This window comes from Tasmannia lanceolata, unplaced genomic scaffold, assembly GCF_043159265.1.
Source record: "Tasmannia lanceolata isolate RefF3 unplaced genomic scaffold, GAP_Taslan_0.1 ptg000012l, whole genome shotgun sequence".
Lineage (NCBI taxonomy): Eukaryota > Viridiplantae > Streptophyta > Magnoliopsida > Canellales > Winteraceae > Tasmannia > Tasmannia lanceolata.
In genome coordinates, this window is record NW_027518689.1 from 29022251 (window position 1) to 29043185 (window position 20935).

General features: G+C 37.5%; 1 protein-coding gene across 2 annotated transcripts; it reads right to left on the reverse strand.

The window, feature by feature from the left end:
- Nucleotides 1-3270: 3270 nt before the first annotated feature.
- LOC143887804 (small ribosomal subunit protein eS12-like) lies at nt 3271-18010 on the reverse strand. Of its 2 annotated transcripts, XM_077391995.1 has the most exons (5): nt 17925-18010; nt 12211-12262; nt 4160-4451; nt 3607-3672; nt 3271-3513 (listed from the first exon to the last, which is right to left on the reverse strand). In XM_077391995.1, the coding sequence occupies exons 2-5, from the start codon at nt 12219-12221 to the stop codon at nt 3454-3456; spliced, it is 429 nt and encodes a 142-aa protein (XP_077248110.1). In that variant the 5' UTR covers nt 12222-12262; nt 17925-18010; the 3' UTR covers nt 3271-3453. The 2 variants fall into 2 exon arrangements, with proteins under 2 accessions (XP_077248110.1, XP_077248109.1); XM_077391994.1 differs by lacking the exon at nt 3271-3513 and having other exon boundaries at nt 3535-3672.
- Between the last annotated feature and the right edge of the window lie 2925 nt (nt 18011-20935).

Here is a 20935-nt window from a genome sequence, read left to right on the forward strand (position 1 = left end):
GTTTGTGGGTAAATCCCTTGTTTTTGTAGGGTAAATTGTCCAAATCTACATACTTTTCCATGTGAGTTGATATTCCCACGCCACTGCCATTCTCCTCTTGGATATGGACAGTAATAATTTTTTCAGAAACAATTTTCTAGAAATTTTTTTTATTTTACAGCTTGGTTCGCAATCACCCATTTTCTGGAATTTTTTGTTTCCGGGGTGGTGGGGACAAGCATTGCATTTGCCTTAAACTTTAGGGGCCATTTGGATACGCGGATTTTAGAATCCGGGATTTCTTCAAAATTGTAGCTAAGAGACAAGAGAATAAGCGGACCAGCCGTCGTTTTTTACTTCTTGCCCTTTCTTTCCTACAGCAACAGAGTAGCAAATCCTCCCAGATTTTCAGGTTTTAGAAAACTCAGGATGCATGAGAGATTTTTAAAACCTGAATTTCTAGCTTAAAATCCAAGAAACGTTATCAGGACAACAAACAACGGCTTGATCATGAACCCTCTTTTACACTATTTTCAAACTAAAAACCTGGATTCTAAAATTCACGTATCCAAACGGCCCCTTAGTGTTTGGTTGTCAACCTCGTAGAGTGGTGGTATGGGGCGTCATTACCAATATATTAAGAGGAGAGAGAAAAACATAATTCCTAAGAAATCCAAGCAAAATTTCATCCTTTTTTGTGGTTTGGGCTTAGATATTATATGGAGGGGACAAGGGTGACACATCAAGTCATTAACAAACATGCAATGATTAACCGAGGGACATCCCAGTGAGTGTCCAACGATTTCAAATGCTATATTTGCAACCAAACAAGGAGTTTTACTGATGTGAAACCTAAATGCCAAGCGAAACCCTGAGCTATCCTTGCTTTTGTGCAACTAAACATTGGTTGCTAGTAAAAAATAATTCCATTGGATTTTTTTGTGGAAAAAAGGAGGAGACAATGGAGGGGACAAGCATTTATTAGACAAGGGTATCATTATGAGTGGAGAGAGAGGGAAGAGAATTTTCTAGAAAATTACATGGGAGACTTCCAAGATAAAGTTGATGTCACCTCCCTTTTTCCACAAATTTTGTTTTTTACTAGCAACCAAACGAAGCCTTAAGAGATTTTTTCCCCTTGAGGCAAATATGCCACTCACAGTGAATGTTTTAAAACTCCTCAAGTTCATCTCAACATTTTTTTTTGATGGGTAAGCTCGGGGTTTAGCGGGGGACCCCTACCGATTTATTAGACAAAGAGAGATTTTTTTTTTTTTTTGAAAATTCAGATAAAGAAAAAGATGCACAAAACCAACCCTAACTTGAAACATGCGAGATGGAGAACCAAGGCTCAGCGCAAATGAGCGACAAACAATCAAAATGCTTAATACTTGTGAATTACATAATCAGCTAATTTGGAAGAGGTATGTTGGGCTTTTGGCCAAATTTTCTTTGAAACTTCCTCAAGTTTTGGATTCTCTTCTTCACAGCTAGGGGTGTCAATGAATCCAGACAGTCCGATGGATCGTCCGAATCTGAACGTTAATGAACGGGATCTAAACATAGGAATAGGATCCATGGGCGTATTTCAGATCATCAAATCTGGGATCCAAAAAATTTCGGATTGGGTATGGACACGCCACAGATGCCCATTGGATAGTCACAATCCGAAATATTTTGCAAAATTAACCTCCAAATTTTGTTAATGTTAACCGTTCTATGAAGGGTATTTTGGTCAAAACCTCTCTTATCACTTAATGAAATACTATTTAGAAATGGTTTAGAATAGCAATACTATTTTTGGATGGTTCCGTGTCATATTGATGAAGATTGTCATGGTGAGTCTCTTTTTTTTCTTGATTCATTTTCTCAGTTTTTACTTTCATTATGCTAGTCTATTGAACATATATGTCATCATGAATATATTATTAGTTCATCATTTTTTATTACTAATGTTATTGTTATACATCATATTCTTTGATAATAGTTATACATTATATTCGTATATGTAATTTTGATTAGTTTTATTGTTTACAAGCATTAATTTACACATAAATTAAACATAGATAAATTTTTAAGAGAAAACAATTTCTACGCAGTAGTGTTAATAAGTTATCTACACACTATCTTCAAATACAGTTGGGGCCACATTGTTTGGGTGATCCAAAGCATTCATTTGATTGGCCCTCACATAGATAGGATGTGCCCAAAAATCCAGCAACATAGGAACATCCTAACCCTACGATATGTGGAGGTAAAATGGACGTGTATAAACATTCACAAATCTGTCTATTTTTTGCCTCCACTGTTTGAATGGTTAGAATGATCCTAAGGAGCTGATTTTTTGCGCACACCCTATCTATGTGAGGGCCAATCAAATGAATGCTTTGGATCACCCAAACATTGTTGGCCCCCACTGTATTTTAAACTACACATAATGTGTAGATAACTATCTACAGTGTGTAGAAAATCTTTTCTCAATTTTTAATTTAGTTGAAGAAAATGCATAGAGACACTAATTGCGCTATTCTAACTTTTAAAAACAAAAATTAATTACTTAGCTTAGTGGGACATAATAGGACACTCCGATGGACGGTACGAATTAAAATGGATCGTGATCATGACGTGTAAAGTAGGATCCGAAGAATAATCCGAATCCGACCCGACTGATAAGGAATTTGAATGGAACGTGACTGTGACATAGGTGGATCCGACCCGAAGTGGATCCGTTAACACCCCTATTCACAGCTATCCTCTTGTTTTACGTTACTCTCGTTATTGTTATTGAGTTAGAATTTTGCCCAACTCAATCAGAACTCTTTAGATTGGCCCGATTTAATAAAAATCAACTTTCTTTTTTCAACTGCCACAACGCAATTTGGCTGTTGACACCATATTGATCAAACGATCCTAACCCATGATTCATAAAGCCATCCCATTTAAGGTTCCATAAAGAGAAGCTAAACAAGATTTTTGTAGCCTTGTATGGGATGTCCATTCCACATTAGGTCCAAGACTCTGTAGCCTGATGGTATATGAGAACTTTAAAACAGTTGATCTGTTCACTCTCAGCAATATAATTTGCTTCCCCATGCATTGCAAGAATCCCCATTGATCTGGAGACATTTCAGAATTAAGCTTGTACAACCCGGGTGGCAATGGGAATCCACTGAAATTACCAATACTGGGGAGGCTTGGGGGGTCATTCATTATTCCTTGTGAACTTTCATATGAAAAATGGATTCAAAAACTTGGTTTCGGTTATATTTTCAGTGATTTTGATCTTTAATGTATTCAAAAACTTGGTTTCGGTTATAATCATAATCTGCTGCTGTTCAATAGTACTCCATCATCCAAACATTGGAGAATCGGTCAAAAACATTCAACAGGCTCAATGCCTCTAAAGCAAGGGTCCCCTAAAAACAACTCAGAGAGAAATCTTACCAAATTTGGCTACACCATTAAAATACTAACTCAATGGGACTTAACATACTCCTGAACAATATGAAGACCCTCGGATTCTTCTCCATAATCCTGCAAACCCCCAAACAACAATTAGAAAACCAATGACAACAATATTAGGCATAATCCTTCATATAAATCTATGGAATACTTCAATCCATTTACCTTGACAACAATACAGGAGCAACCCACCACTTTCCTAGCCTTCCCCTCCGAATCAATCTTGCATAGCTATACAAAAGGCATAAGAAAAAAATACAACGAAAAATCATGAGAACAGCCACAAAACCCAAGTAATCAAAATCAGTCCTGAAAGACTAGCAGAAACATTAAAGTGGATTCTCTCTCATGAGGAAAAATGTTTTCAAGAGGAACGTAGCAGAACGATAATTCCATTTCTTTTAAGAAATCAAAACACACACACTCACGTACATATATATATTTGAAAATGTATATATAGATATTAATGATTCCAACATCTATTAATAATTAACAATTATATTTGCAGCATGATGCTGTTCTATTCAGCTGACAATCCTTTTTACAATAGAGTGAGGCAACATGAGTAACCAAAAAACAGGTAATCCAAATGCAACATCTGAAGAGAAAACTACCTAATAATTATATTGATACAAGAAATGTGGACATCAACCAAGTCCAAAAGAAGGAAAGAAATGTATAAAACCAGATATAGCATCTTCCAATGATTTATACTTACCCCAGCCCACTCGCCGAGAGTTTTAGCACTTGGCACCGCGATCAAGCTTACGTTGTGATCAGCACAGAGTGCTCTGACCAGTTTCACGTAGTCAGGCTGGTCGCAGTCCTCAGCCAGCACGCAGAGTTGAGCAGCATGCTTTTCGATCACCTTGGCACCTTCATGAAGCCCACGAACAAGCCCATCATGGGCCAATGATTTCTTCAGCACAAGCTGCAAAGCTGTCATGATGTCCATGGGCTCGCCTAGAGCTGGCCCGGATGTCTCCGCTACAACACTTGAACCCTCTTCTCTGCCAAATGAAAATAGGTAGATCAAAGTAAGATGGAACTTGATGCAACTAATCCATATTCAAAATACCATATGAGACACTTCACTAGCAATGAAAGGCAAGTAAACTTTCCTTCTTTTTTTTTTTTTCTCGCTTCATTTTATATTCTCTCTATCACAGTATTCTCAAGCTTCTGGCCATTGTATCTTTTTTTCTATAACAATACGTATATAGATTAAAAAAAGCAAAAAAAAAAGGAAATTATGTAGATTTTTCAATGATGTTCCTGATGCCAATAAAAAAAAAATGACGTTACTGATAATTCTTTCTTTGACCTCACTATGTTTTATTTCGCTATGATGCCAATCAAACGATACAGCCAATATCAGTTTCATAATGAGGCCAAAGTGGAAGAACTATAAAGTCCGCAACTTACTGAGTGGTGTTTCATTCATTGATTAGGTTCACATAAATAAAAATGTAATGGGCCTTATCTGCAAGCCGAGAACAACCAGAAAATTTGAGTGCTCTCTCAAGTTCCAACAAAGTGGCATTTTAACCCAAGGGCTTCCAGTTATTTATTGCAATTGCCCCCTGAGGCATGCACTGCTCTAACCATGCATCCACGTAGGCCAATAAGTAGCTGCAACAGCCATGAAGAAGAGTACAGGGAAATTGACATGGTAAAGTGAATATGGATTCATTTCCTTGGTCTGCAAGGACGCAGGTGTAAGATGAACCTATATTCGACAACAAGTTCTTTTCTCTTCACACAGGAGAAACATCACGGATAATAGTTTGATGAAATATCACTCCTGCTCTTAATGGAGTACTGATCAGATTTTCTGTAACAAATTTTCCGGGTTTCCCTTCTTATTCTCTTTTAATGGCCGTTTTTGGGTTAGTTTGAAGGACATTTGATGCCCCTTTTAATCCTCCCAAATGAATGGCAGGGCTAAAAAACATCAAATTCCCTTATTTTATACTTATGTAAAACTCATTTCTTTCCTAAAACCCTATCCCTTCATTTATATTTGGCATTTGGCAGCAGTGTTAATGGTGTTTTGTTAAATTTGGTTGATGTAATGGTATCTTCCATTTTTCCGAATGTTTCTCATTCTTTTAATTCTTGTAACTATTACACAAAATTTCACACCGAAAAGGATGAAATACCGGAACATTCCATTAAAAATGCCCAATGGAACAAAATTAATTATTAAACTTGGAATATCTTAATAGGAGAGGCTATGGCTATAGAACTTGAGGGCAGTTCTCTACAACCAAGAGGGTTTTGACTAGACAAAAGCTATAACAAACAATTTTTTTGCCTATGCATGCACATTTGAGTGAGGAGAGTCAAGATGCTGGAGTAGTAGGGTGATCAGTTCTCTGTAACCAAGATGGTTTTGATAAGATGAATGCTATAACAAAGGCACCCAATTTTTTTTTGCCTATGCACGCACATTTGAATGAGCAAAGTCAAGACACTGGAGTAGTAGGGTGATCTATGTAGACCTAAATAGAAGCTACTTTGGAGGATCAGTCAAATTACAATTCAGATTTCATGTCATTGTCCATTGAAACATAAGTGAGAATGTCGAAGCATATGCAAATCATATGAAAAATCTTCACAAGTAAATTGAAGGCCACAAAGAATACGTCGAAGCTAACTATGGTTGCTAGCAGCCTAGCCCGACTTAAATGGTTGGATATTTTAGGCATTTCCTTTTATTGATAGGAGTGTGTCTAGAAAACTCTAAACTTACTAAAACTGTGCAAGCAAAAAAAAAAAGCAATGGTGTTTAGAATTGGTAGTGGAAAAGAAGGTGAAGTTCGGTTTGGGAGCTTTGTTTCAGGTTGCATTGAGATTTCAGAGTATTGTTAGATCAAAGACAGATTGTGTAGAAGAGTTTTTCCACTGACATGATATTTTGCAGGTTGTTGGATACTAGATTGAAGTTTATTTGCTTGGAGAGTAAATTGTTTTGCTAGAACCCTAGCTTTCTCTTCCATTGTAGAACCCTAGCTTTCTCTTAGTCAATGGTTCTCCTCAATTATAGGAGATTTCAATTATTCTTTTATCTTCATCATTTTTTGAATCCCTGTAACAAACCTCCTTCCTAAAGTTGTGGATCACTTAATTCGCCAAAGAAGCCTGTTCCTAATAGATTTATTATGTGCTTCTTGTTGGAGAAATCAATGGAGCATCTACTTCTTCATTGTCCTTCATTTTCAAGACATGAAGGTTAATTTGCTCACTATTCAGCAGACATTACGTCAGTCCCGGACCAATTGAGACTCTCCAAAGCTTGGCCTTGTGGAGAATAGCTTTGGTTGCAGCACTTTGGTTGACATGGAAAGATTGGAATAATAGATTCTTTAGGACGAGAAAAACTTTATGGAATAATAGGTTCTTTAGAGACAAGGAAAAGAGTTTCCCTGCTGTAAAAGGAAGATTATGAGGCACACTCTTTTGGGCAAGTATAAGAAAGGAAATCCAGGATGTGCCAGTGATACTCGGATCTGTGTCAATGTTGGAATTAGTTTTTAAAACGGTCGATTGACAAGGGGTGCCTGCCACCTTTGGATCACACTAAGTTAAATTTCAACGGCTTGAGTCTCATCAATCCAAGACTGTTAGGCGGTGGAGGCATTATGTGAGATCATTTGGGAATTTCCACGATGCTATATTGGCTTACTTTGATTCTTTAGTAGCGAAGGATTATGGTGAGGTTGTGGTGGTTATCATTAGAGATTATTTGGGAGGTTCCGTACTTCCGTGATGCTAGATTGGCTTTACTTTAATCCTTTAATAGCGATGAATTCTGGTGAGTTCTTAATGCTAGGAGAAGGTAGGTATCTAGAAGGCATCTGAATTATCTCTTACTTTTCATGGTCCGCTCGTTGTGCAAGGAGATTCGCTAAACATGATTAATTGAGTGTCAATAAGGCCGTGGTTTTCAATGAAGATCAAATTGAGGAACTGTGGGACCCGATCTAGCGAGAGGGGCGCGACCAGCCTCTCTTGGGCTCTCGTACCCACGCGAGCGGCGTGTGCTTTTGATTATTAATATGAATCATCTTTTCCGTGAACTTGGGATCACTAAAGAAATCTGAATTTCACACAAAAGAGAATGACCAGAGTCGCCACCTTGGTAAGGGACCTAGGACCCATAAGTGACACTGCAATGATCTGCGATCCCAGAAATCTAGAGTTACCTGATTACGTGAATGGAAGGTATGATGGATTACCACCATATGCATCATTCCCGCCCGGTAATCCGGTCTTCAATTCCAAAAATTAACTCACTTAAATCTCTTTTAAAAGGCTCATTTAAACTCCCTTGATGTGATCTACTGGACATACACCCTAAATTATTTAATTTCAATGTGGTTCCTAAATGCATCTTTTGATTCTCTCAATTTGGTTTGATTCAACCTATGTGAAAGTTCTTCCTAAAAAAATCTAAGTTAAGGGAATCCTAGATGATTTATTTGAGTTAATTTAGGGTTCGAAAATTATCAAGAAATAAAATACAACCCTAAAACCCTACTGGAATGTGTGTAGGGTCGACCTGAGCTTGGAGTGTCATTCAAGTTGCCTACGTACCCAAGCCTCACTGGGATCAAGGTCGATGTAGTTCGGTGACCTAAATTAAGCTACATGTGCCTAACTCATCTAGGACACCGATCTAAACTAGACTCACTATTTCAACAGTTTATGAGAGATTAATTAATTCAAGTCGATTAAGTTTTATTATCTTAGGACTCCATCTAGAATTTTTCCAGAACATCAATATATTCCAGAACATCAACATATTCCAGAACACCGACATATTCCAGAACATCAACATATTGCAGAACCATCATAATTCTCAAGTTACTGAAGTAAAAATTGTTAAAAATCACTGAGATTCTTCACAACCTGCTAAATTGGTCAAAACCGTAGCTTAGGTGAATTTACGCTTAGAGCCTTAGAATTCCCTGATTTCTAGGTGATAGGAACCTCTAAAAGATGAAATTTACCAACTTAATAATTTGGGTTGGGTATACCCAAACTCAGATCAATCCTGGAACCGTTGGATCACGGTCATGCCTCGTAGGGACCTTTAGAGCCCCCTTTAGGAGCACTTAGGTCGCGTCGAGTTTTAGGTCTTATGGAGTCCTAGAGTTAGGAGTTCGGTAAGCCTCATCACAACTGGTTGCTATAATTAGTAACTAAGCTTTAGATTAGGTTTCACATAGTTAACCCTCTTTCCCTATAATTAGTAACTAAGCTTTCTAGGATCATATAGCATCTTAGATGGAGTCCTAAGATAATAAAAGTTAATCGACTTGAATTAATTAATCTCTCATAAACTGTTGAAACAGTGAGTCTAGTTTAGATCGGTATCCTAGATGAGTTAGGCACATGTAGCTTAATTTAGGTCACCGAACTACGTCGACCTTGATCCCAGTGAGGCTTGGGTACGTAGGCAACTTGGATAGCACTTCAAGCTCAGGTCGACCCTACACACATTCCAGTAGGGTTTTAGGGTTGTATTTTTTTTCTTGATCATTTTCGAACCCTAAATTAACTCAAATAAATCATCTAGGATTCCCTCAACTTAGATTTTTTTTAGGAAGAACTTTCATATAGATTGAATCAAAACAAATTGAGAGAATCAAAAGATGCATCTAGGAACCACATTGAAATTAGATAATTTAGGGTGTATGTCAAGTAGATCACATCAAGGGAGTTTAAATGAGCCTTTTAAAAGAGATTTAAGTGAGTTAATCTTTGAAATTGAAGACCGGATTACCGGGCGGGAATGGTGCATATGGTGGTAATCCATCATACCTTCCATTCACGTAATCAGGTAACTCTAGATTTCTAGGATCGCAGATCATTGCAGTGTCACTTATGGGTCCTAGGTCCCTTACCAAGGTGGCGACTCTGGTAATTCTCTTTTGCGTGAAATTCAGATTTCTTCATTGATCCCAAGTTCACGGAAAAAATGATTCATATTAATAATCAAAAGCACACGCCGCTCGCGTGGGTAAAAGAGACTAAGAGAGGCGGCTCGCGCCCCACTCACGGGATCAGGTCCCACAGATTGACGACTCTGCTGGGAATCGAACCCAGAATCTCTGGTTAAAGAGTTATGACAATTTTAGTGGGCTGGAATTCCCGTCCAAATGACACTGCATGATTTTAAAGCTCGTTTTTTACTTATTTTATGAAAGAATCATGAAAAGTTGTAAAGTGGAAAGTTATAGCCCTTCTCGAGATGTTTCCAACAAGTACAAGTACGAATTTTTTGAACAAGTGGTTAAAAAGTTATGGTCGTTTTAGTGATCTGATCATATTAGCCCTTTCTCTTTCTCGTCTTTTATTTTTATCAACCAAATCTATTCAATATGGGGGAAGCCCATCATGTGGGGACCACACATATGGCTGAGCCACGCATTTGGCCGAACTACACATGTGGTTCCCACATGGGCCTTGATCCATGGGCTTTTTTGGTCCTTACTTTGGACTTTTATGAAATCCAACCCATTTCAAAGAATAATTCGAAATTTATAATGGTGGGCCCACACAATGTGATGCACATGGTGGGTCCTACACACATGGCCTAACTTTATTCACCTCTCGAAAAAATCGTTTTTGCCCAAAATGATCTCGTTTGGTCCACACATATCAAAAAGTGACCAAAATGCCCTCAAACCGGAATACCCCTTTAATGGTGAAGTTAAAAATAGCAAGTATGCGAGGGAAACTTCAAAAATTAAAAGTAATAAAGTTCACTTAAGATTATGGATGACATCAAACATGACCATTTGGAATTCCCTAGAAATGCTCAAAATACCCTTAGAACACAAAATTTCCAAGAAAGATAGAAACCTTGAGAAATTATAAAAATAGCAGGTTTCCCAAAATACTTGAAATCATAAATGATTTCTCAAACAAACTTTAGGGATAATATGGGACACACTAGAAATGACCAAAATACCCCTAAGATGCAGAAAATGGTAAAATGGGAAAAACTCTGAGAAATTCCAAAAATAGCAAGTTTTCACACTTGATTGGAAACACAAGATATCATCATCTGGAGACTAGTAGAACCCCTTGGAGACCTTCGAGATTGCGAATCAACACCAGAACACTTGAAATAAGGTGAAATTTACCCTAAAAAGCAAGAATTCATAACCTAATGCAAGAGGACTAACTTGGGATTTGGTAGACCCATCGAGCCCTTTGCCTTTTAAAGCATAGCAAAATGGGGGTGTCTATAGGAACTCATAGATGTGGTTAAAAAATTGAGCATCTCTTTCTGCGATGTTCACCATGAAGCAAATCAGAGGCAGACATATTGGCCAAGGATGTGTCGAGGGATCAACTTGTCGTTGAATCTGTTTCCTATTGGTCCAAAGTATTTCTGTTCTTTCTGATATCTTTTTCCTTGGGCTACCCAAGTCAATGTCTACGGTGCTTTTTATTTTCTCCTATATATTTATCTTGTTTCTGTTCAAAAACCAAAAACATGAGCTTCACTAAAATCAAACACAACACCAAAATTATTTCAAAGGTGTGCAAAAATAGGACATGAATTCAGTGACACATTGATTTAGTCATTTATAAATGCTCATTCCTTTTTATGCCTAGAAACAACTGAAAGATTTGATTTCAATAATGAGAAGGCTTCCTCTAATCTGGATAAAAAAAACTAAAGATAAAATTGTCCCCATATAAAGAAAAAAAATGCAAGTACACAAAATGTGAGACTCAATTGGATGGGGGACTCTGACACTGGTAACATATAAGTTGATGTGATGGAGGCAAACATATGCCACGCCTGAAATCCAAACTATGATGTCAGGAGCCCAAACAAACATGAAAAAAATGACTTATAATATAATTTACCACCTTAAAGGGATATGGTATTAGGGTGGAAATCAATTCACATTCTGAAAAATGATGTGGTGGTAAAAAATACTAATATGTCATCTTCAAGGCGTCAAATATTTCATCATTGCTGATCAAACAGGTTGACTGAAAACCCAAAATATTAGCCATGACATTTCCCAAAACGAACAGCAATTCCAGGAAGATAAAAAGTGTGGTAACTGAAAGATTAAAATATCAATATCTCTAACAGAATTTATTAAGGTTTAAATTTTGAAAGAAGAATCCAACACGATATTATACTATTGATTCAATAATTGCATTAAAATATTAAAAGCATATCACATTTCATCAACAACAAAATAACTTCCAATAAATCAGTGTATAACAAACATCTTGCGTAACAGTAAAAGAAATTTTCAAAGAACAACATCCAATTATTTAGTCCATTGTACACCAAAAAGAAATGACAAATCAAAATCAATAACAAAAACTTCCTAACAATAAAACAAGAAAGATCTGAAAGAAGTCCCTTGTATACCAAAAAGAAACTTCAATTCGAAATCAGTAACAAAAACTTTCCAACAATAAAACAAGAAAGAATAATACCACACATAACAGGAATAGCTTCAGAACAATAAATGCATAATAATCACCTCCACATAGGAACAATAAGAGAAATTTAAACATTGGAATGTACGCATTAACCTATCTACAAGAGCAACTAAAAATCAAGAAAGTCTCTAACAGGAGAAGTTTTCAATATCATAATAAAATCAAGAATGCAAATAACCAAAAAAATACATTTTAAAAATCAAAATCAAAACACAAATTTCTAACTAAATCATATAAAACGAAGCTATGAAACCCAAGCAAGTAGATATATTCACATACCCTCCAGACATTTTTTCAGATTGAAAATGGATATAACAGCTTTCTACTGGTGCTGCAAAATAAAATAAAATAAAACAGTCAGAGGACAAATCTTCTAATCCCCATAAGCAATTTACAGTGCCTTACTCTTAGTACCGTGTGCTTGACTAATTTTACTTACATGTTTCTATGTTCCCGCAGCATAACACTAATTGACAACTGTTAACACTAATTGACAAGTGTTTAACACATGAGCCAACTTCAAGTGTGAAAAGCTAAGATCCATATAGTTCAAAATAGGTAATCAAACAATACTATGTCCTTGTCGAACAATTGAATTTTAGAAGGTTCAAAATAAGTAATCAAAAAATTCTATGACCTTGTAATCAAACAACACATGAGCCAACTTCAAGTTTTAAAAGCTAAGATCCATATGGTTCAAAATAGGTATTCAAACAATACAACGTCCTTGTCGAATAATTGAATTTTAGATGTTCAAAATAGGTAATTAATCAACACTACATCCTTGTCTAATAATTGAATTTTAAATGTAAAATCCATGTCTCGCACCTTGAGTGCTGGTGCCAAAATATCAAGGACTGGATGATGATAACCTATGATCAGCCAATCAATGCACCTCTGCTGCCTATTCAACGCTAACAACTGGCCAATTTTTATTTACCCATCATTTCGAACTCCCACTGATTGGGTGGGAAGGAATAGGTTTGTTTGACTTTGAACAGTGAGACTTTTGCACAATGACAACCCCGGCTGATAACCAGTTTTAATAATCATATGGTGGAGATTAGGGAGGACCACCAACTCAAGAAGCCCTAGGATTACTAAACCAGGCATCTTGGAGTAATCATGGTTGGCAGTTGAACTGCATCTGAAACCATGAAATAGCATCATGGACTAAAATCTCGGCCGAAATATTTCGGTTTCGGCCAGAACAGAAATCAAATTCACATGCAATCGGTTTTTTACAAGATTTCGCCGAAATTTTGCCGGCTTCATGCCGATTTACACAATTCCCACCGAAATTTACACGTTTCCCACCGAAATCTACATGATTTCCACCGAAATAACTGATTTTCATAATATTTCGGCCGAAATTTCCACTGAAACCGAAAATTTTGATTTCCACCAAAATTTACACGATTTCCACAAAATTTACATGATTCCTACCAGAATTTTAAACCAATTTTTATACGATTTCGGCTGAAATTTGCACCGAAACCGAAAATATCAATTCCGGTGGTGGCCAAAACTGAAATTTAAAACCTCGAGTAGCATTGATAGAAATATCAGAAGACCCAGTGATCGTCCAAAGCGACAAATCTAAACTCATATAAGGTTTTATAAAAAAAAATGCATATGAAGCTGGAATATCTATCCTTATCTCAATCTGTGGTTTTGCTTTTCACTTCCTTTTCATCACATATTTTCCATTGCTTATACATTTTTCTTAATCAACCATCAACCCAGATTAAAAAAAATGAAAATACAAACAATCTTCCTAATCTATAAGATCAGATTTGATAAATAATATGAAAAAACAACCAAGAAATAAATAGAGAATTTCAGTTAGATGACACAAAAGAATACAAAATGTGCTATTAAACCATGTTATATATCAAAATCTCAAATCTCTTACGATGAGAGAAAAGAAACCCTAAAATCAAAAGTTAGAGAGAGAGATTACAGGAGAGACTTTCCGACTTTGTATTGCGACACAGGCTCTGAAAGAAAAGTTAGGGTTTGGGTTTAGATTATAGGGTTTTGAGAGCTTTATATATGCTAATGTTCACCCCTTCCTTTTATGATGTTAAGAATGGATTCTGAAATAATCAGTTCTAAGAAAAATTAATTTTGGCAAAAGTGCAGTTTGTTTGACATCATTTCACAATCGATTTTGAGGTCACAACTAAAATCGTTTTGTTTACAACCATCTAATAATCGATTCTAATTGGTCACGTGCAAAAATATCCTTTGCATGACTAAATTCATGGGAAATGATATATTCGTCCCTTTTTCTTGCCCGGACCATCCCTTGTAGTGTAAAAAGAGGGTGATAAATACACTAGAGGGGATGACCCGGGGAAGAAAGGGGGCGAATATATCATTTTCCCCAAAATTAACATATAAATCATGCAGATGTAATGCCCTTCGTGTAGTAAATAACCATTTTATGCCTTCGAGATCCAAAATCAATTGGTTGAGCGAGACATGCAATAGTAGTTTAGACGATAAAAATACCTTAAACTCAACTCAACTAAACTAAGCCTTTGTCCTAAACTAGTTGGGGACGGGTCGGGTGATGAATCTTTTAGAAAAATTTCATGAAGAAGGCGAAAGAATCTACAAGGCGGCCAACTCAAAGTGACTAAGTCTAATCCTGACCCTTAACATCACCAAATTCCCGGATCATGTAAAAATTCTAAAATCATGACACACCTCTTCGAAATCACTAGCACTTGCAATGCTAATGGCCCCGGTGACAAGATAGTCCAAACCCTAAGGCTCTCTTTTAGGGACGGAGACAAGGGGGGTCCAGGGAGGGCAATTGCCCCCCTGAAATCCAGAAAATTTTCAAAATCTATAGGATTAAGAGTTTTTCATAAAGTTGCTCCTCTTCTATGAAAATCCAGAATCTTCCCTATCTTATAGGATTTTCCAACTAAATTAATGCATTTTTCCACCTAGATTAACTCTATCCAGAATCTTCCATATGTTATAGGATTTTGTCACCTATTAATGCCCTTTTTCCACTTAGATTAACCCTCTCTCTCTCTCTCTCTCTCTCTCTCTCTCTCTCTCTCAATATCAATCAATGCCCCCTCTCGTTTCAACTGATTTGCTGAGAGGAATGGCACCTTATCTGCATGATTGTATATGATGTAGGCCCGTATTTGAAAATAGTACACCACAAACGATCAAAGCCGTCCATTTGATTAAGGGAGTCACAAGGTGTAAGCCCGTACTAGAAAAATTGTATTGTACGGGCTGCACCACAGGATGATCAAACCGTCCATTTGATGGGCCAAGACGAAAATAGGTCGTGCCCAACAATTCATTTATACACCTCTATATATTAGAGGGCTAGGATCATCCCATGTAAATGAATTTTTGGGCACAGCCTATTAACGTTGTGGCCCATCAAATGGACGGTTTGGATCATACTATGGCATGGCCTGTACAATACTTTTTGAAAAATACTGGACTATACATGTGAAAACTCTCTACTAGTTAATTATGAGATTTTATATGTTGTATGAATGTAAAGTCAAGTATTTTTAACAAGGTAGGGCCCAATTCATAAGATGATCCAAACTGTTCATTTGTTGCGCACGATATGAGTAGGTTGCACGCCTGCACGCCGTAAATCATCTCCATAGGATGATCCTAACCCTCCGATCTATAATGGGATTGCCCGCTATAGAAACCTTTATAGATTGAATGGACAGGATCATCATACAGAGATTGTTTACGTGATGCAACCTATTTATGTTGTGGCCCAATAAATGAACGAGTTGGATCATCGTATGAAGTGGGCCCCATAGTATTTTTTGAAAAATGCTTGACTTTACGGGCACGCAAAATATAAATTCTCAAATATTATTTGGATTTCAAAGTAGAAAGTGATCCTCTTAGGGGGTCTTGGAATTTATTAAATCACCAATATTCTTGGGCAATGCATAGTTGGCCCTACTACATCAAGATTTGAGGTGTAAAATGTGGGCTCCACCTTATGCATCGATTAGGGGGAGATGGTGGGCCCTACCTATCAAACATGAAGTGTAGAATGGTGGGCCTCAACATGCTATAACAACCTTCTTTGCGACTTTGCCCCCCATGGAGCAAATTCCTGGCTCCGCCCTTGCTCTGTTTGGACGCCACCATCCCAGTGGAAGTGTTACGTGCTTATCTGGCCCCACTTGGCTGAAATAAATTAGTTGAGATATTTCTTATTTTTAGATTTCAAAGGGCCACCAGCTTTCCCAAAAAAAAAAAGGGGAGATCTGCTGCTTACTGCTCACGGAAACATCCGACCTATACTATAGTCAAGTCGCCTATACTATAGGCTTGGTTGACTTGGTCAGAATTTTAGATCAATAGGAAGAGGAGGAAAAAAAAAGCGTGGGATTGATTGTTTTAAAAACTCTACTAGCTAATGGACCAGCACAGCGTATAGGCCACTTCTGATCGGATTCTTGCACTTAGATAAGTAATGGAATCTCTAAGTGGGGGAGCTGGAATCCTTATGTCAAGTTGGTTCTTCAAAATACTTTCTCTTAGAGAATCCTGATGACACTGGAAATCTCCTATAGTAAGGAGGTAGCCTCTTGCTTGCTAGGCGCAGGCGCAGGCGCAGGCGCATGACGTATTCCAAAGAACCTCAACCTGAATATCATATCATTTTTCTAGTTGTTTAGTTTTTGTAGGAGTCTTAAAGATAAGGGCTATTTAGATTAGGAGTTTTTTCTATAAATAACATGTACGTAGTCTTTAATAAAAGGAATAGAGAAAATTGTTTGAGAAAGTGTGATTTTGCACAGAAAGGAGGACGACCCTTCCCTCAAAGTGGGTCAAGAGGTTGATCTTCACTCTAAGAAGATCAAATCCGGTGCAAACCGATTTGGGTTCGTAACAGGAAGATAGGGAATTTCTCTTACTTTTTACTTTTTGACCTTTCGTATATTTTCCTTTCCTTTAGAAGCAAGGTTCCTCATAAGGTAAGGTTGCAACTTGGGTTGGATTTTATTTTCCTTCCCTCAATAAGCATGGTTCATCATAAGTAAGATTGCACATTGGATCGGGTTTTACTCGATCCACCTCAAAACTACACTGGGTGGGTTCAAAAACCATAGTTTTTGATTGGGTCAGTTTTTAGGTTGAAGAAACGAACCCAATCCTGGGTTGGTCGTGTTTAATGGGGGAAAAAATTGAAATCCCACCCAATCTTGGATGAAATTGGGTTTTAAAGAAAAAAACGAAACCTGACCGTGCTTGAGCTTCGTAACTATAAACACCCCATTTTGCCCACCTTGGACTGACGATAGTTTGTCATAAGGATGACTACAATGATGAGTGACTCTTGAATGTACTGATTTTCATAATATTTCGGCCGAAATTTCCACTGAAACCGAAAAATTTGATTTCCACCAAAATTTACACGATTTCCACAAAATTTACATGATTTCTACCAGCATTTTAAGCCAATTTTTATACGATTTCGGCTGAAATTTGCACCGAAACCGAAAATATCAATTTCGGTGGTGGCCAAAACTGAAATTTAAAACCTCGAGCAGCATTGATAGAAATATCAGAAGACCCAGTGATCTTCCAAAGCGACAAATCTAAACTCATATAAGGTTTTTTTTAAAAATGCATATGAAGCTGGAATATCTATCCTTATCTCAATCTGTGGTTTTGCTTTTCACTTCCTTTTCATCACATATTTTCCATTGCTTATGCATTTTTCTTAATCAACCATCAACCCAGATTTAAAAAAATGAAAATACAAACAATCTTCCTAATCTATAAGATCGGATTTGATAAATAATATGAAAAAACAACCCAGAAATAAATAGAGAATTTCAGTTAGATTAGATGACACAAAAGAATACAAAATGTGCTATTAAACCATGTTATATATCAAAATCTCAAATCTCTTACGATGAGAGAAAAGAAACCCTAAAATCAAAAGTTACAGAGAGAGGGAGAGAGATTACAGGAGAGAGTTTCCGACTTTGTATTGCGGCACAGGCTCTGAAAGAAAAGTTAGGGTTTGGGTTTAGATTTTAGGGTTTTGAGAGCTTTATATATGCTAATGTTCACCCCTTCCTTTTATGATGTTAAGAATGGATTCTGAAATAATCAGTTCTAAGAAAAATTAATTTTGGCAAAAGTGCAGTTTGTTTGACATCATTTCACAATCGATTTTGAGGTCACAACTAAAAACGTTTTGTTTACAACCATTTAATAATCGATTCTAATTCGTCACGTGCAAAAATATCCTTTGCATGACTAAATTCATGGGAAATGATATATTCGTCCCTTTTTCTTGCCCGGACCATCCCTTGTAGTGTAAAAAGAGCGATGATAAATACACTAGAGGGGATGACCCGGGGAAGAAAGGGGGCGAATATATTATTTTCCCCAAAATTAACATATAAATCATGCAGATGTAATGCCCTTCGTGCAGTAAATAACCATTTTATGCCTTCGAGATCCAAAATCAATTGGTTGAGCGAGACAAGCAATAGTAGGTTATACGATAAAAATACCTTAAACTCAACTCAACTAAACTAAGCCTTTGTCCCAAACTAGTTGGGGTCGGGGTCGGGTGATGAATCTTTTAGAAAAATTTCATGAAAAAGGTGAAAGAATCTACCGGCGGCCGACTCAAAGTGACTAAGTCTAATCCTGACCCTTAACATCACCAAATTCCCGGATCATGTAAAAATGCTATGATCATGACACACCTCTTTGAAATCACTAGCTCTTGCAATGCTAATGGCCCTGGTGACAAGATAATCCAAACCCTAATGCTCTGTTTGGTTGCAGATTTCTGAGGAGAATAAAGGGGAATGATCTTCTCTTAATCTACCCAAGGTTGTTTGGTTGTATTTTTAGCCATTTCTACTTCTTTGACCACGGGGGTTGTCGAGAGCCGGTCGGTGACGTGGTACCCTCTAGATCTTCTCGCCAAATTTAACAAAATTCAAGAAATTTGAGGAGAAAATCTTGAGAAGATTGAATATTTCAGAGTTGAGAAGACGTCTGGGAGATCTGAGGGAGATCCACAGGTCTTTTCTCCTTCGTCAAATCCCGTCTTCATTTTTTACCCTTGTTTTATGGCAAGAAGCCCAGAACTTGTGGAATCAGCGAGCTCCTCATCCGTTCCCTCCCCAAACCCAAAAATCGCCAGGAAGAGGAAGCGAGTTGAGGTAAACTTTCACCCTTCTTCGTATCTATTTTTATTTTTAATTGATGTGGGTTCTGCTGTGGCATTGTGATGGGAAGTAGAGTTCTGGTGTTGAAGAAATTTGCTTTATTGTGATGGGTTTTCATTTCTGGTGTTGCAAAAATTAGTATTTCTGCTGTGATTTTCTGATGGGAAGTAGAAATGTGTTTTCTTTTGATTTGATGTGGGTTTCTGTTGTGTTATTTTCTGTGGCACTTATTGCTGTTGTAACTGATATGCATATGTTTCGTAAGGTCTATTGGTTGTTGATTCTCAATTACAGTTAGTTTTTCAGAACATCTGAAAGAGTAAACTATGCCTATGCAGTTACCCTCGTTAAGAATTGGGTACTTTCCATATTACTGTGTACCATACTTATACCATATTGTTGACATTTCTTTGTTGGGTAGCTATGCATTACGTTAAATTGTAATACGAAACAGGGAATGGAAGAATCAAGCACGAAACAGGGAATGGAAGAATCAGGCGATGGGGAGAAATTGAAACACATGTGGTGGTCGACTGACATGGACACTGTATTGGTGCAGTCCTTATTGAAAGAATCCATTGAGGGGACTAAAATTCCCACTGGCTTCAAGGAACCTGCGTATAAGTTTGCACAGGGTGAAGTGAATAGGGTATGCCAGACACAATTGACGGTTAATCAAGTTAAAAACCGTGTCAAAACTATGAAAGCAAATTACAAGATCTTGGCTGAAATGCTTTGTACAAGCGGTTTTGGTTGGGATGATGTGAAGAAGAAAATTTCAGTTTCAATTGAGGTACAGAAAGATTACTTGAAGGTACCAACTCCTCAGAAATTTCATTTATCAAAATCTTGTTATATCAATGATGATGGGTTGTGTCATTGATATCTGTTTTTTTAATATCTAGTCCTACCCCAATCGGAAGAGGTTCTTCGTTCAACGTCATGAATTTTATGACGAGATGGTGCAAATATTTGGAGATGAGTACGCCCATGGTACATTCAAGAAAACAAATAGGAATGTGTCAGAGCTTGTTGACAAAGAGACGTACACCCCCCACATGGGTAATGACGAGTACGATGCCTTTCCAGAAACAGGTTCCCAGTACGACATGTCCACTGATGGCCCGAATCTACCATATGTTCCGTCTCCACCTACTAGTTCGCCGCTTGGGGAGGGTGAGAGGTCGCGACCTCTCCGCAGTACAACACCTATGCAAACCAGTGTGGGGGCAGAGGATAGTCCATCTGTTGCTCCAACGAAACGCCGGAAGCGAGCTACGCCTGAAATGAAGGAACATCTTGTAGAATTCACCAAGACCCTGTCAGAGATCGGGTCTGCCCTTAGATCTAGAAATGAGGCCATTTTGGCTAGAAATGAGAGAGGGGATATTCAATGCCGCAAAATCATGGAGGCATTGCAGGACATTGATGGCCTTACAGACTCCATCGTCTGTGATATATATGATTATTTGGCCGTCAACGAAAAAGAGGGGCGAGCCTTTTTAAATCGGCCAAAGGAAATGCGCATGTCGTATGTTTCGAAGTTCCTTTACCGCAGGTCTACTGCGCCCCACTCTTCAGACTACGGCCTGTGAGGGTGAACTTAACTTATGTTGGGCTCCATCACCATCGTCTCATATATATTAGTATTTTCCGTTGTTGTTTTATGGCTTTCACCTGTGAGGGTGAAACTTAACTTATGTTAGACTCTGTCTATGCACTGCTTATCTTATGTTGGACTCCATCTATGCCCTGCTTCTTCACTTTGAAGACAAACTTGGATCTTT

Coding starts and splice junctions, on each gene's coding strand:
- LOC143887804 (XM_077391994.1), bottom strand. Junction 3,673..4,159: donor CTCTCGGCGAGTGGGCTGGG/GTAAGTATAAAT, acceptor CCTTTTGTATAG/CTATGCAAGATTGATTCGGA.